Source organism: Montipora capricornis, chromosome 2 (genome assembly GCF_036669925.1).
Source record: "Montipora capricornis isolate CH-2021 chromosome 2, ASM3666992v2, whole genome shotgun sequence".
In the NCBI taxonomy this organism is placed as follows: Eukaryota; Metazoa; Cnidaria; class Anthozoa; order Scleractinia; family Acroporidae; genus Montipora; species Montipora capricornis.
Genome location: NC_090884.1, coordinates 37632117 through 37649909, shown reverse-complemented (window position 1 = coordinate 37649909; position 17793 = coordinate 37632117). Strand labels below are relative to the sequence as shown.

Sequence of the window (17793 nt, the reverse complement as noted above, 5' to 3'; positions counted from 1 at the left end):
AAAAAATTCCAAAACCGCTTAATTTGGCTTCCAAATTTCCCGGGGGCCGCCATCTTGAATAATTGTGACGTAACTTGGTTGCCCTATTGTTCTGATACAAAGAGCGATTGTTCTGGAACAATAGGGCAACCAAGTTACGTCACAATTATTCAATTATTTATTAACCGCGTGGCCATGGGCCGAGCGCGTTTCTTGCTCTGCACTTTGTTTATTAACCGCGCAGCCATAGGCCGAGAGCGTTTCTTGCTCTGCACGTTGTTTATTTACCGTGCGGCCATGGGCCGAGCGCGGTTCTTGCTCTGCACGTCGGGACTTCCAATCACGCAACCAATGATGTTTATTCGCCAAAAGCTGTTAACACGTTAATATATTTAAAATTTTATGAATATTCCGTTCTTTATGTAGCACAAAATATATTTCCTTTTTGTGTTATTGAAGCGCTTGATTCGAAGCTATTATTAATACAAAATTGCCATTACGTCATCCATGGAATGTGTCGACGTTGCAATTTTCATTGGTAGGGAATAACCACCGTACTAAAGATAGTAGTGGATAACGTAATTCTTGAAATATGTGACTTGTGTGACTACTTTGCTAGCCCTTTACTCGTGTAAAAAAACAATTAAATTTAATCGTGACTTTTAAGAAAGAAAGCTGTAAGTTGTTAAAAGTGTTATTATCGTATCGTTCATACCCATATATATCCCGAAGAAAGTTGCAGATTAATTAAGATCATTATTACTTCATCGAAGATTTCATAACGGCTACGACTGATGGTGCAATCGGAGATTTCACAACGGCAACAAGAGGTAGTGCAGTACGTTCGTGTGTAGTCGTTGTTGTCAGTTGTTGTGCTACAGATTGACCAGCTGATTGTATGTGTCTACAGTAATCAATGAATCATCACGGACCACTTTGGAATGTGCACTACGTTGCGACTTTAGTGGTGAGGAATTTTCAAAGCGCGGTTATAAGATCTAAAATATCTTCTTGTGATGTTTATTCGCCAAAAGCTGTTAAAACGTTAATGTTCTTAAAATTTTATGAATATTCCGCTCTTTACTTAACACAAAATATAGTGCCCTTTTGGGTTATTGAAGTGCTTGATTCGAAGCGAGTATTGAATACAAAAAAGGGCATTACGTCATCCATGGAATTTGTCGACGTTGCAACTTTCATTGGAAGGGAAATAACTACCGTACTAAAGATGGCCGTGAATAACGTAATTCTTGAATTATGTGACTCGTGTGACTACTTTGTTCGTGTGACTACTTTAATCATGTAAATAAACAACTAAATTTAATCGTTACTTTTCAGAACGAAAGCTGTAAGTTTTTTATTATTCATACCCATCGTTCATACCCATACATATCGCGAAGAAAGTTCCAGATTAATTAACACCATTACGACATTGGAGATTTTACAAAGGCTATGTCTGATGGTGCAATCGGAGATTTCACCTAGCCTATGGTGCAATACGTTCGTGTGCAGTCATTGATGTCAGTTGTTGTGCTACAGATTGATCAAGTGATTTTGTGTCTATAGTCATCAGTGAATCAACAAGGACTGCTTTGGAATGTGAAATACATTGCGATTATAGTCCTAAGAAAACAGATAAATTTTCAAAGCACGGGTATAAGATCTAAAAGATCTTCTTGTTAAGTATGCTTTTGGCATATTAATGACGGATCCAAAGGTCGTTTTCACTGTCACGCAATAAAAAAATAAGTCGAAAACCTTCCAGTGGAAAAAGTCAAGAATTCGTTGTTGTAGAAGTTAAATGAAGAATACACTTCTCCACGTTTTAGGCCTGTGCATTTCCCCAAACTTCAGATATTTATCGAAATGTTTCGCAGAAACTTACAGAGCCCAGTATGAAAACGCCATGTTGGTGCACATCTGTGGTGCACCAATATGGCGGCCGGAAAATAGTGTCAACATCTGGAACTTACTTTGGCTCTATCTAGGCGAGTGATCATCTGTACTGAACAAAAAGCTATTTACTTAAGCACTTTTCCTAATGATTTAACTTCTAAAAAGGCTCACAATCTGAGATAAGTATATATCTCTCAACAAACTCGATCGTCGCCTCGTGTCACGCACCGCAATAACTCAGAAATTCAAAATGCTCTGGTTTCGAAACGAAGCACGCTATTGAGCTTTAAAAGTGCAAATGGATATAAGTTTACCGCCTCTTATGCCTGATGAGGATATGAACTTTCGTGGCTCTTTTGTTTTGGATTTTAGAAAATGATGACGTCACGTGAAAACGATCTTTTCAAGCGTTCGTTAACGGATTTCATCCTTTTGCCTCTTTATTCCAGAACTAGCGGTTCGTTTGCGTGCTGGCCCAACATCGAATCAAGGACGAGTAGAATTGTTCCTAAATGGCACCTGGGGAACAATATGTGACGACTCATGGGGAATACAGGAAGCGAACGTCATTTGTCGCATGCTGGGTTATTCTGAAGGAGCCTGGAGCACTCATTGTTGTAACTGGTACAGCACTGGGACCCCACCACCAACACAAATTTGGCTCGATGATGTTCATTGCGTGGGGGATGAACCGACCATTGCCAACTGCCGTCATGGCGGATGGGGAAGTCACAATTGTGGTCACTTCGAAGACGTCGGTGTAGTCTGCAAATATACACCAATACCCGCTCCAGGTAGATTATTTGTGGTCTTTAAGTTCAACGCACCCTGCGAGCAGAGACTCCTCAGCCTCTGATTGAATGGCGTCAACTCTTTGAATCCGCCGCAGCCCGAACTTCTGTGCGAGTCAATCTTGTTTTCTCTCGTCAAACTGGTTTTCTAGTGCGAGCATTCGTTTCGTAATCAAACCAATGGTTATAATTGAGTCCACTTTGCCATCAAAAATCAATGTTAGCAAGATCTGCTCGCAGCCAAGCACTTGGGAATGGGTTCAAAACTGTAATAGTAATAGTAATAATAATCTTTATTGAGGAGATCAATTTAACCGGAGAAGTGATTTACAAAAGAGTCCTCAAACTGTGTCCTCAAACTGTGTAACTGTGTCCTGGCAACATGCAGCGCATGCTCAATAAAGATCTTACTCGATTCATGCAGTTTTCCTCGCGTACGCCAAAGCGAGCAAGCAAGAGAAAGGCTTTTCTAGCAGGGTGAGTTCAACGTGATAACAATAAACAGATCTTACGAGGCTTACGAAAATTTCATTTTAGGTAAAACTGTGCGACTTGTTGATGGCTATAGGGATGGTGAAGGAAGAGTAGAAATATTCCACGATGGTCACTGGGGAACTGTTTGTGATGATTCCTGGGATCTTAATGACGCGCACGTAGTTTGCCGTCAACTTGGATATTTAAGAGCTCATCTTGCCACCCATAGCAGCTTATTTGGAGAAGGAAATGGTCAGATATGGGTAGATGAAGTTAACTGTACTGGAAATGAAAGCTCTCTTGAGGATTGCCCACATGATGGATGGAATAATCATGATTGTGAGCATTCTGAAGATGCATCAGTTATTTGCTTAAATGAGACCACTGAATTTGGTGAGTGTTGCAGCCTGATGAGTCACTGTCTACGTCAACATTGCAATTGCCTTTCAAACGCCAGCACTGCCTATTTTCTTATATAAACAATCAATGCTTTTTCCTGCGACTCATATCATTCTTAGAGTCGAGCTCTCTGCAATACATAAGGCCTTTAACTAACTGAAATAGTTCGCATCAAAGCAAAATTAGGTCATATTTCGGTCAGGTTGGGAAATTAAGTCAAGTGACTTCAGGGTAAAGATGTTCATGGTTGGTGTTTGTGTAAAGTTTTAAGGGAGAATTTTAGCGACAGCCATTTGCTTTACTTCAAATTTAGATATTCAAAATTAATAATTATTTGTTCATAAGAACTCTTTTGTGTAGACATAAATGACAAGCATTTCTTATCAAATATCGAGAATTTAAATATTAGATGCTCCTTAAAATTAATCGGGCTGGCAGTAGAGGCTCAATAAATCCAATAGTGAGGTTAAGGAACAAGAACTTGCAGTCTCGGACGTCATGAACTGCCTAAAGATGTCTTTTTCCCACTGATTAAGGACTTTTTTTCCGGAAACGAGTTTGGACAATTGTCTTCACGACTGCAAATTAAATATCGTTTTCGAATTGATCAACTTACGATTGGTACCTGTGAGGTTCGCATTAACTACTTTCTTGTCGCTTTAGTTCGCTATCAACCTATTAACACATGGCTATGCGAATCAAATTCTTCATTGAAATAAGTGAATAATGTGCCACGGCTGCTAAAATATGTTTCTCGTTGTTGACAAATAACCATTATTATTCTTTTATTCCATATACAGACCACTTTCTACTTGCTTGTGAAGAAGGTCGCAAAGCGTGCTATGTCATTTCACTTTCCATGCAGATGGCGACTCGTCCAATCATTCTACCGTTCTCTCCGGAGTACTCTCCAATTGGCGTTACTTACGATCCGAATGGAAAATCCGTCTACTGGACGGATTCCTTTGGGAACCTTCAAAAGTTTTCTTTCGTTGACGGAAGAGTCCAAGTCGTAAGAAGAGGTGCTGGGAACGCAATGGGCATTGACATAGATCTTTCTGGAAGGAACATCTTCATTGCTGACGAATCCCAAAACCACATCGTGGTTCGAGCTATTGGGCAGCCCCATGAAACTGTCCTAATTAACGTGCCATCACCACAAGGAATTTCTTTAGACACCTTTTCAGGGTAAATTTTCAATGTAGCATGTTTTAGTAACTGAGACCACCAATCACATCGCGTCGGGGGGAGCAAATATAATAATAATAAATGTGGTAGATTGCACTTCAATCTGGTCTCATGACGTCACGTAAAGAAAACCTTTATGGATTTCTTTTCTTTATGGTGTTTGGGGATAAAAGCCGTATATTTAGCAGTCACACATATTGGAGTTTTATCAATTGGCAAGACTTCCCGCTAGTTACGGAAATTGGAGAGAAAGGACGCTACCTGTGAACGTCCAAGACTGCAAAATCACGTCAAAGAAGTACAAGCGATGAAACGTAACGAAATTAACGAATCAGTAATCTCATCACACCTGAGATTATAGATTTCGGGACGAACGAAACAATCCTCCTACGCATTTAGACAAATTGAAAAATTGTCGCTTATGGAGCCTGCAAACATGCATCATTGTTGGAGTAATTTGCAGATGAATCACTCCACCATCCAAGCTGTTAAGCCTCTGTTTATAGATTCTCCTTTTTTTGATGGAAAGTGTTTATATATATCATCTATCGGATCTGCGGATATGAAAAAAGTTTCTAAGCCGAACGTTCGTCGCTGATAATGGAAGAAACGAATGCATAAGGAGCCGGAAAAAATCGTTTTATCTTCGCTGTTCAATTATATCACTTTCCTCTATCCTCCGTTGTACTTTCACTGCTCCCGGGCTTGATACATAGCGAACTTGCAATTAACCAAGCCTAGTTGTTCAAACGATGGATAGCGCTATCCGCCAGATAAAGATAAGTAATAGCAAAACCAATTGCGCTATCCATTGGGTATTGATTTATCGGGTGGATAGCGTTATCTAGCTTTTGAACAACTGGGGCCAGATTGCTCAGCAATAGAGCACTGTGCATTGCAATTGCACATGCGTGGGTCTCCTTCTAGCCGGAGCTTTTCTTCTTTTTTTTTTTAATAGTATTTTCCGATTTATTTATTCATTTATTTATTTATTTGTTTGGTCGTATAGTCGATAAATATTCTCTATAGTTAAGCAAAAGCCAAGGCTTGTGGTCTGTAGAAGTGAATTATCTTGCACTGAAAAAGAAGACAACTTAATAAGCACTGGATAGGAAACTAGTTGCTGATTTTTCAGTTGTCCCATCGCCCGTCGCAGAGAAACTAGTTGCCTACCCTTCCCACGGGCGCACTACACCTTTAACATACGCAGTTCAATAAAGAAGGATTGAAAACTTGATATGGTCCTATAGAGCATAATGCAAGGTTTGGGCATGCAAAAATTATGTGTTGCCACAATAATAGGATTAGGTCAATTTAGATCACATCGAGCGTCCATGAGTAAGCTCTTTAACAAAGAAATAACAGTGGTGCTTGTGTCCCATATAAATTTCCAGCAACTGGAATCTCTTGGTGTGTAAACGTTTTCTTTCGGTCCAACTAAAAGGTCGCTCCCTCGTAACCTAAGAAAAAGCCAATAATTTATCAGCTTTATGCGTTTAATATGAAATGAAAAGCCTGGACAAAAAGAGCAGATAACAATTATGGCTTTTCCTATCTCGCAGGTACATATATTATTCTTCAGTTGCTGGTGATAAGGTAGAGATACTCCGAGCTGATATGGATGGCACAAACGCTATTGTCCTTACGAATTATTCAAGAACCTCACCGACAACCGTTGACGTAGTGCTGGATAAGCCTGGAAACCGTCTGTTCTTTTCCGACTCTTACAATGATCTGATTCAATACTTTGATCTGGAAACTATGAGAATTCATACACTGCTCTCTGGAAACCTTCATCATCCCGTAGGTCTAACAATGCAAAGCAATATTCTTTACTGGACAGCTACAGGAGATGGTCCATTTTCAGGAGCTATATTCAACGCTGAGGCAACCGATCAAAGCAACGCACAAATGATAGCTGATGGATTTTGGTACCCAACTGGGATATATGCATACAATTCCAGCGCAGCTCTTGCACCAGGTAGTAACCTAAAAGATGAGCGCGAAATCTCTTTATGCCCGTCTATCTCTGCGTCACCACGCAGACGGAGAAATCTGTAAATCGAAAAACTATACTCTACTGTGAACTACTCTTTTACTGGATTTACATTCCAGATGCTAAATGTAGCTCTTTGCAACCAATTTTTTTTTTTTTTGGTTTGAAATGGGACAAAGTTTAATTGTGTGTACGGTTTGGATCCAATGTATCTATAGTCCGAGTCCAGGGGAATCTTCTCTGATGTCAATGTTGACATTTTTTTTTATCAACATACCAATTTGTTTGCAGAAAGCTTCTTAAAATACTAAAAGCTGACGTTTCGAGCGTTAGCCCTTCGTCAGAGCGAACGAAGGGCTAACGCTCGAAACGTCAGCTTTTAGAATCTCTGTACGGTGGCCAATTTACATTATCAACTCCGTTGATAAAACCAAATTTTTGTATACTACTTCCCCACCGACGCAGCACCACAGTTTCTTTAGAAACTACCCCTTCGTTCTTAAAATACTCCCTAGTTAAAAAAGCAACCTACCCAATTTTAAGTTTTCAACGTGTGATAATCTGATTTCATGAAGGCTTTGCTAGAGTAAGGAAAGATTTCCCTATATTTTTTTGTACCAATTACTTTCTGAAGAATGCCATGATATTCCTTGTAATAGCTGCCTTTTGGCCGTTTATGTAATGATAAACCCCGGATAATGAATCATACAACATGCATATTGGCTTTGACGTAGCATCTAGCAACTTTTAAGACTAGGATATAAATGTGGGTAACTCTAATTCCACAAAAAAACTTACTTTAAATTTAAATCGGTTGATAGGTTTTGGGATCCATCTGGTATATACGCGTTTAACTCTAATGCGTCTGAAGCACAAGGTAACTAATTGCGGATTCCAGCCCCTACTTCGATTATCGGTGGACGTCAGTTAACTCAATGAAAACACTGAATTGAACCTTGTGTCTTTTAGGTCACTATATATGGGTTATTGATCAAGCGTGAGGTCAAGATGGCTGGTTATTTGCCAAGTTCTTTTTTTTTCTTTTTCGGCGAGGTCCATAAACACGCAAAAATGAGATCGAGGCCAATATCCAGCCACCGTGACCAATGAAGCTTCGTCAATAAAGGACATTATATGGCGTTGTTAAGCCTCTGTTTATAGACTCTCCTTTTTTTGATGGACCAAGCGAGGAATCCCGAGCGAGCAAGATATATACCTCCACCTTGCCCACTCGGGTAGAATATCACAGCGCGGAATTTGTTTCATCTTGCCCTCTCACCGAGCCAGTCATATAATAAGCTAGTTTATGTTTGCTTTCCTCTAAAAAAACACTGTTTTGATGGCGCTGTCAATCGAACTTTTGTAGTTTTGATTGGTAGATTTTGCCAAACATATCCGGTCCGGAATGTTGCATGCGCCTGTGCACACCTCCACTACTGGAGGCAGTGTGGCCGAGTGGTTAGGGCGCTTGACTTGAGACTCGGAGATCCCGGGTTCAAGACCCGCTCTGACCACTCTTTGAATTTGTTCCCGGTATTCCCTGGTTCAACTTCCCAGCTGCACTTGTAAATAGCCAATTGGTTTGCCTCCGGCCAGTTGGGATTCTTAACAGTTGTAGTTGTTGTGTTCAATTGTTTCATTGATTGTGTTTCATTGGCCCTGAAAAGCCCCTATGGGGAGCGGTCAATTAAGTATGTATGTATGTATGTATTTTATCAAATTTCTTAAATTTCCGATTTTTAGAAGTTACCTCGTGGATGACAAGCGATTTAATTTTTTAACGTTCTATTTATTTGGAGAGATATTTGCAACAATGAAGCGTTTTGGTTAACGAAAGATAAATTCAGTTGCATTTTTTGTTTGTGTAACGTGAATTACTTGCTGATTGGTGCGTGATTTTTAGTGTAATGGTAACACATGGTTAATCTCTACTCTTGACCACAGTCAACCTTCAACAGAGCGAAGAGCGTTAATAAGAAGAAAAAAAGAGAATCCTAGAGTAAAACAACTTTCGTACTGCCTTTCTAATCGCAAGTAGAAGAGTCTATACTGAACACTAACGCGCCATTTTTACCATATTTTGCATTTGTAGTACCACATCCTTGTTTGGAGGCTTGCACTCATCTTTGTTTATTGAAACCGGGAGGCTATATGTGCGCATGCCCCGACGATCCGAATGTAATCTGTCAGGAGAGTACCCACGTTACAAGTAAGTATTATTTATCTTTCCGCGTGGATTTTTATGCTTACTTTTCTACCTGAAATTTGACTTTATTTTTACCGGTTGCTCGTGTAAGTGACCGCAAAGAAACCATGCCTAAAGTACAGGGGGCATTTATTCAAAAGGGTTTGTTTTTGCTTGAAGCTGGAGGCTGGACGTTTCATTCCGTACTTTCACGTTATAAAAATTAAGATTCCTTAGCTTCAGTTTTTCCCTTTTCTTTTTTTTTTCTTTTTGGGCTTGGGTATCTCAGGAAGCCATGGGCTGAAGAAACACAACAACAACAACAAAATCGAGTAATAAATCCTTCAAACTATCGAGAAATCACAGCGCCTTATTTTTCTTCCTCGACAGAATAATAGATCTGATGGTTTTTCATTCACACGATACATGTTTTCTTGTTTTTCTCCAATGTCAAAAATTTAAACAGCATTGCAGAGAGTTTCAGACCTTGTTGAGAGTTTGCGCCCAATGTACTTGTAACCGGCCTTACAACGAAAAATAGCCATGTCCGGTACTTGAAAAATGAGCTGTCGAAACCTTGCATTGAGCATCTGTAGTATAGATAACAATAACTGAAAAGAGGGAAGCTGCAGAAAATTAGTACCTAAAAATGCCCAACATCGTTGTCCTGCAAATTCCAACTTTAGTTGCTGGTTGTCAAACAACATACTGACGCTAATGTTTCTTTGGCTTAGACACTATTGGGTGCAAGGACAAACCGAGTATGTACTTCTCTGATCAGCACAGCATTAAATGCGTTAACATGCAGACCTACAATCACACCTACATCAATGTTAACACGGTGAAAACGGGACTTAGCGGTGTTGGGGCAATTGACATTCATTACGGGGAGCAAATGATATTCTGGAGCGATCATGAAGAGTGGACTATAAGTAGAATGAGTCTTTTTACTGGCCATGCAGAGGTAAAGTAGAAAAAAGTATTCAAAAAAAATGTCTCATATCGCTTTATTTGTTTTTCTACGATGCATGTATCTTCTCATCAACTCCATCATCATTATCATCATCATAAGCGCCATCGTCATCATTGTCTTTCACCATCATGATTAATTTTACATAACATCTTCCCTTCAATCATAGGTTATTATAAGAGACTACCTGGGTCAAGTAGATGGATTGGCAGTGGAATGGAAAACCAGTAAGATATACTGGAGTGATTACATCTTTGAAAGAATTGAAGTGGCGAACATGGACGGAACCTATAGGAAGACACTATTTACCAATGAAGTGTACAACCCTCGTGGGATCGCCGTGGACCCAACCTCGGGGTAAGCTTCTTTTGAATTTCTACTTTGTGTACGTAATTTTTGGGGTTGTGAACGTAAGACGTATTTTAGCACGACAAACAGGTTTTAAGTAAAATGCTAAAGGTTCAAAACTATCAGTGTATTGTTGGTTTTCACTCACGTGATCAACAGACATGTTTTTCAACGAAAACAAAACAAAACCATTTCATAACAATAGAGTTCAGTTCCCGGAGGATTGGGGAGGGATACCAACATGAGCGCTGTGTCTTTGTTTGGGGACACCAACATGGCGGCTTAATGTCACGTGAAAACCAAGAATACATTTATCAAAACACTAGATATTTTTTATCCATTCATTCATTTATTCAGAACATGCATTTATCGATTTTCTTATTTGCATCTTCATCGTTTATCCTATTGTAAGCTTTTGACACCGAACCTTGTTGCTGTTGTTGTTGTTACCTTTTTAAACTTATTATTGTTATTGATTTTTCAAGATACATGTTCTGGACAGACTGGGGCTATATAGACCCTAAAATAGAGCGAGCTGATCTAAGTGGGGAGAATCGAAGAGTTTTGCGTAATCTTGGTGCTTATTGGTATCATGAGTATTTCCCCATGAGTGTGGTCATTGACTATGATGCTGAGCGCATTTATTGGATGGATTCATATGATAACTACATCGATACTACAGACTTAAATGGAAGTAACGTTGACACTATACACTACATCGGTGAAAACATTTTTCCTGCTGATCTAGCCTTATATGGTGATAATCTTTATTGGGCGGACTGGAACAGCCAAAGTATCCAGTGGTTCAACACAACACAGCCTTTGCTAATGTTTAATTTTGGCCATCTCACTGATGTCTATTTAACGGGGGCAGTGGTCGCTCACGAGTCAAGACAACCAATTGGTAATTATATGTTATCAATAAACTTCGATTTTGTGGTTGTAATCTTTATTCGTGAATTATGCATATCTTCCTGTTTAAACCTTGCATGTGAATAGTTTGCATGGCCTTTCTTATGAACGTCTTAGATGTTCTCTACGCTTTGTGTTTCAACCAAAATCAGATCTTTAGTTACAGGAAAGGACCCGGTCAGTTTGTTTACTCCTCCCAAAAAACCTGTCTTTTGATGTTGGGTGCAACCCCATAGTATGTCCATGGCTATACCACTTTCTTGAGTCTTTGATAAATTACAGTTTCGTTACTACGGTACTACGCCAGTAAATTATGGTTGCTTGTATTTAAAAGGTCTTCTTAGCAGACTATCCTAGTCCACTCCCATTAGAACACGAATACAGATCATCAATATTTATTCCTTTTCAGTTTGAACAGCTAGTAAGGAACAGGTCCATTCCTATGCATTTAAACACAAAATTTACTTTTCAGGCTTGATGGTCAGGACATGTAGTATAATGAACGGTGGTTGCAGCCATCTTTGTCTTTTGGCTCCTGGTGGAGGGTACAAGTGCGCATGTCCAAACGGAGCATCCTTAACAGATGATAACAGAACTTGCACAGAAGGTAATGAAAAACGTTCATTCAAAAGAGTCCGAGAGTAAGCGAACGTGGCCAAAACAAATCAGGAGAAGAAGGATAAAATAGCTAGAGCCAAAGGGGAACATTTTTAGAACTTTTAATGCTTCGTGCGTTGTCCACGTGAATCGTCCAAGCTGGTGATTTGTCGCCCAAATGAATAATCAAGTCCGGCTATCAAGACGTTTGAACGAAGCTCGAGAAATTTGAAAAATAGACGCCAGAGGCACAATTTCCTTTAATTATTTTAATAAGGGATAAGTGCTTTGTCAGCTTTATAGATGTAGAAAATTCACCATGACATAAGAGTTGGCTTCGGTGAAACTTATTCATGTGTCTCATATTCTTTTTTTAATCTGCAGTGAGTCCCACAAGCACACCGCCACCGCCTGTACCAGGTAAAGAAGGTTTTTTATTTCATAGGTACTGAAATTTATCCACGAATATCATAATAAATAAAATTCGTACTGATTCTAAATGTAGCCAATCAGGAACACGAACGGCAAAATTTCCACTATGAAGAAATATCGTTCATCCAATCAGAAACACAAACGACGAAATTTCACTAATGTTGAATGAACGTATCAAATAAAACGTCATCCGACAACTGTTGCACGAAAACCGCGGGCTTTGAAAAATGGCCGAGGAAAGGTTTGCTTCTGTTTGCTCAGTTGAGGAATTTATTTTAAAACAAGAAAACAGAAATGCCCCTCAAAAAACTGAACGAGATGTACGATTGCTTAAACGAATTTTGATTAGTTCTTCATAATACATCAAATAATACCAAGAAAATATAATCTCTGTGCATCTCAAGAACGAAAATCGAAATTAATCGCCTTTGTACGCAACATGCTCCTTTTTTTGTTTTTTTTGTTTTTTGTTTTTTGTTTTTATTATTATTTTTTTGTGGAATAGAATGCGGAACAACAAAAACGGGATATGTGAATAAATAGAGACAGGGACGTTTTTCGTCCTTTGGGAAGTGTTTGGTCGTCAGTTGTTTCCGTAAAAATAACTTCGCTGTTCATTGCAGATCTTACGATACGTCTAATTGGGTCCGACTTCTCCCATGAAGGCACCGTTGAGGTGTATTATCAAAGGCAGTGGGGCACCATTTGCGACGATCATTGGGGGTTTAGGGAAGCAAATGTTGTCTGCAGAATGCTAAATTTTACCGGAGCGCGATATGCTGTTAGAGGGGCCTATTTTGGCGAAGGTGATAGTTCGTCAAATATTTGGTTGGATAACGTCAAGTGCCGTGGTGACGAACAGACCATCGCTGCTTGTCGACACCGGGGATGGAATATCCACAATTGTTTTCATTTTGAGGATGCAGGAGTTATTTGCGACAACGGCTCTGTTCCAACGACTGAAGGTAAGGCCTGGGATAAAAGGAAACACTGTTGATGAAGGAACTTATTGTTTCGCATACACCATCGCTGAAGAGTAAATCAGATTCATAGAAAATGCTTAGAATTTACGAGGCACTTCGTTAAAACTCATCAAAAATGGACGTGTATCCAATTACGTGCATTTTAGGATATAAACGCCTCATTATTTAATTCAAAGTAGTAGCCTCGACTCCAAGCCGAGTCATTTTCCTTTTTGTTTTGTCCTTGCGTGGGCCTTTCTCAGTACTTTGGCTAACCTAACCTAAGTTTGCACGTAATTTAAAATCTCTTCTCCGCAGAAGATAATCCAATAAAAGTTGGCTCAAGTTGTGAACTTGACGTAACCCTTACTTTTAGAGTTATTCGCATGATAGATTTTGCTACCAGATAATGGTTTCCTTTCTCTCTTCTTAAAGGCCCAACTCTTGCACCAGGACCTCATCCAGGTGAGTCCATTTTACTGGAACCCGACTTTTCTTTCTTAAAGCGGTTGTATCATGGGAATTATCCCTTTTATTTTGGCCATAAATTTACTAAATCAATTTTCAGCGACTTTTTCATTCTTAAATTGCTTCTGGATCACCGCAGTGAGTTACAAATCGATTAAATTTTAAAAGAAAAAAGAAGCCACTCCAAGTTATTACGGAGTTCATCTAAGATACAAGGGGAAACATTAAAAACGTCGGGCCATTAATCATGGCTACGCGTAACCAAAAACACTTACAAATAGTTTCTGTGAACTCTGTGTAGCCCTTTTGAACAAAATTTGGCCGTTAATTTTCGCTTGACATCGGTAAACAGGTCTTCTTTGCTCTCCAGATTTTTACTAATAATCAATGACACTGCCTCTTTAACAGATATCTTTAGCACCAACGACTTAAGAACGAGGGCATCACGGGAAAATATTATTTCTCTTTATTGCGATGAAGTTCCCATTATTGAAGCTTAATGTTTGCCAGCTATCTATGAATTAAATTGGCATAAACGGCTTGAGAGTAAGGGAACAAATTTAAAAATCATTGTGTTGTGATCGCGTCTCCCGCTTAAACTCCCGTCTAACCACTTCATGTCTTTGTTTGAGTATGATGGCAGAGCAATGCATCAAAATGTAAAACGTTTGCGAGAGAAGTGCAATGCCATTGTTTTTGCTCATTAAACGCATCGTTTTGTAGCGTTGTTTTTCTCTTCTACGTCATCGTGACTTCTTGATTAGGGATCCTAAGCAATAATGTCAACGACGACCACGGGAAGGAAAACGCCACAAAACCTTAACAAAGCACCATTTCAACGAACCAAATTATAAAACAATGGTTTTCCAAGCCCCACAGGTGTTCTTCTCGTTTTCGTACATTTGTTTGCCATTCTCGCCATGACAACGACGTAAAATGATCAAATTGGAGACAAAAGCCCCCGATGATATTTCAAAAAAAGGCCCGGTTAGTCTTGCCGTCAGCGATGAAAGCTCAGTTACAACTGTGTTCATAACCTTACATCAGCATGTCAATATCAACAAAAAATTTAAAACTAAGGTTATTTTTTACATGATTAATTGGAATTAGTCTTTAAAATATTAAAAATTCAACATTCGAGTAACCTGGATCACCCTCCAGCTTTCCGACATTGAAAGTAGGTTCTTTATAGAATGCTCGGAAGGGCCAAGAGCAATCCGGAGTTTCTATGAAGGATGGAACAGTAGAGATTTTAGAATGTTCTGTTCTAACAGCTTTTAAAATATGCTTTTGGCATATTAATGACGGTTCAAAAGAAATACAAGCGTTAGTTAACATATTTCACCCTTTTGCCTCTTTATTCCAGAACTATCAGTTCGTTTGCGTGCTGGCCCAACATCGAATCAAGGACGAGTAGAATTGTTCCTAAATGGCACCTGGGGAACAATATGCGACGACTCATGGGGAATACAGGAAGCGAACGTCATTTGTCGAATGCTGGGTTATTCTGAAGGATCCTGGAGCACTCATTGTTGTAACTGGTACAGCACTGGGACCCCACCACCAACACAAATTTGGCTCGATGATGTTCATTGCGTGGGGGATGAACCGAGCATTGCCAACTGCCGTCATGGCGGATGGGGAAGTCACAATTGTGGTCACTTTGACGATGTTGGTGTAGTCTGCAAATATACACCAATAGCCGCTCCAGGTACATTATTTTTGTGTTTACGTTCAACGCACCCTGCGAGCAGAGCCTTTGCCTGAATCGCCGCAGCCCGAGCATCTGTACTAGTCAATCTTGTTTTCTCTCGTCAAACTGGTTTTCCAGTGCGAGCATCCGTTTCGTGATAAAACCGATGGTTATAATTGAGCCCACTATACTATGAAAAATCAATGTTAAGCCGATGACACACGGTTCAACATCCTGCAACATTTGTTCGTCAACAAATGGTGAACCATGTTGCACAGAGGTGTTGAACGGAATAGAGCTGATCTCTATTTTCCTTCAACATCGTTCAACAACGTTCAACGTGTTGAATGGCATATTTCAACTTTTAACATGACATGACACACTGTTCAACATTTGTTGAACAACAGCTGCAAAATTTGTTCATCAACAAATGTTGAACCGTGCATCACCGGCTTTAGCAAGATGTGCTCGCAGCCAAGCACTTGGGAATGGGTTCAAAACTGTGTCCTGGCAACATGCAGCACATGCTCAACAAAGATCTTACTCGATTCATGCAGTCTTCCTCGCGAACGCCAAAATCGAGCAAGCAAGAGAAAGGCTTTTCTAGCAGGGTGAGTTCACGTGATAACAATAAACAGATCTTACGAGGCTTGCGAAAATTTCATTTTAGGTAAAACTGTGCGACTTGCTGATGGCTATAGAGACGGTGAAGGAAGAGTAGAAATATTCCACGATGGTCACTGGGGAACTGTTTGTGATGATTCCTGGGATCTTAATGACGCGCACGTAGTTTGCCGTCAACTTGGATATTTAAGAGCTCATCTTGCCACCCATAGCAGCTTATTTGGAGAAGGAAATGGTCATATATGGTTGGATGAAGTTAACTGCACTGGAAATGAAGGCTCTCTTGAGGATTGCCCACATGATGGATGGAATAATCATGATTGTGAGCATTCTGAAGATGCATCAGTTATTTGCTTAAATGAGACCGCTGAATTTGGTGAGTGTTGCTGCCTGATGTGTTACTATCTACGTCAACATTGCCTTTCAAATGCTAGCACTGGTTGTTTTCTTATATAAACGATCTATGAATGCTTTTTCCTGCGACTCTTCAAGACATAAGGCCTTTAACTAACTAAAATAGTTCGCATCAAAGCAAAATCAGCTCATACTTCGGTCAGGTTAGGAAACTAAGTCTACGGACTTCAGGGTAGAGATGTTCATGGTTTGTGTTTGCATAAAGTTTCAAGGGACAATTTTAGCTACAGCTAAATTATTTGTTCATAACAACTCTTTTGTGTAGAGGTAAATGACAAGCATTAATTATCAAATGTTGAGAATTCAAAAATTAGATGCGCCTTAAAATTAATCGGGCTCACAGTAGCGGCTCAATAAATCCAATAGTGAGGTTAAGGAACAAAACCTTGCCATCTCGGACGTCATGAACTGCATCTAGATATCTTGTTTTCACTGATTAAAGGGAAAGTACGGTCTAGGAAAAGTTTCTCGAAAGTACGAACACTTTTCCCCAGGAATTCGAAAATAATTGCCGTTTTGTCCAATTCCCTGTTAAAATGTGACAAGAGCACTTTGAAGTTGCCTTTTGGAGAGTGCCATCTTGGATATGACGTGCTATGACGTAGCAATAGTCAACAAACTTGTTCGACCTTACCAAGTTCTTCGATCCCCGATCACTTTCTCATTCTCGTGTGACCTTTCTGCTTCGAGAAATTTAAATGTAAGATGAACTATGGTAAACAGTCTTGTGGTTCAATAGGTAGTAGGCTATGTAGGCCATAAGTGCGACAGACGCTCAAGTCACTTAATACTTATAGATTTTCTAGTCAATCAAACTAGGCCGCAAAAGTCAGCCAGAGCAAATGTAAAAGACAAGAACTTTGAACATGCGACAAACTGAGAAATATTCGACAAGCGTAACTTTCACTTTCTTCCTTCAGTGACAGCCGTCTTCGATGCTTCAGCAAAATTAATGTATTTGTTTGCTTTCACACGGGGAAGCGTTTAATTTAGAATAAGCCGACGAAACATTCAGATGTTGCTCAACACGTGGAGCAAGGCTCTTTCCCATTAACAATCACCGCTGTTGGGGTGTACGCTTTCGAGGGGGATGAAACTAGACACTTGTCTAGATTTGAGAACACATATAAGAAAAAAACCGAAGCTTACACTGAGAAATTAAAATTCAAAGAAAAGTTGGGCGGCGAAAATAAAACGTGGATGGGTTCCTCAAACGTGAAAACCTGACTGCTATATTTGTTCGGGTCTGTTATTTTACCAAGGAGGACTTCAAGCGGGATCTTCAGGTATATGAATATCGGTCTTGCTGACATTCGCTTCATACGGAAATATCAGTCAACTAGTCCAAAATATCATTATATCGGAGCGAGAAAACTGAATCAAGCCATATGTAGACGACTTTCACTGTTATCCGCTAATAAACGTAACTTGAAATGTGGTTAAATTTTGTTAGCAGTATAGAAAA

The 17793-nt window shown here is 39.6% G+C and overlaps 1 protein-coding gene across 1 annotated transcript in view; it reads left to right on the top strand.

Annotated features, from left to right (window-relative positions):
• Positions 1-17793, top strand: part of LOC138037257 (uncharacterized) — a 162934-nt gene that overhangs the window by 123512 nt on the left and 21629 nt on the right. The window contains exons 92-105 of the mRNA XM_068883226.1: positions 2325-2669; positions 3204-3533; positions 4340-4727; positions 6290-6708; positions 8816-8932; positions 9643-9872; positions 10048-10235; positions 10712-11130; positions 11611-11745; positions 12120-12155; positions 12791-13132; positions 13565-13594; positions 14964-15308; positions 15961-16290. Coding sequence (XP_068739327.1) covers positions 2325-2669; positions 3204-3533; positions 4340-4727; positions 6290-6708; positions 8816-8932; positions 9643-9872; positions 10048-10235; positions 10712-11130; positions 11611-11745; positions 12120-12155; positions 12791-13132; positions 13565-13594; positions 14964-15308; positions 15961-16290 — 3654 coding nt within the window. The remainder of the gene's footprint in view (positions 1-2324; positions 2670-3203; positions 3534-4339; positions 4728-6289; positions 6709-8815; positions 8933-9642; positions 9873-10047; positions 10236-10711; positions 11131-11610; positions 11746-12119; positions 12156-12790; positions 13133-13564; positions 13595-14963; positions 15309-15960; positions 16291-17793) is intronic.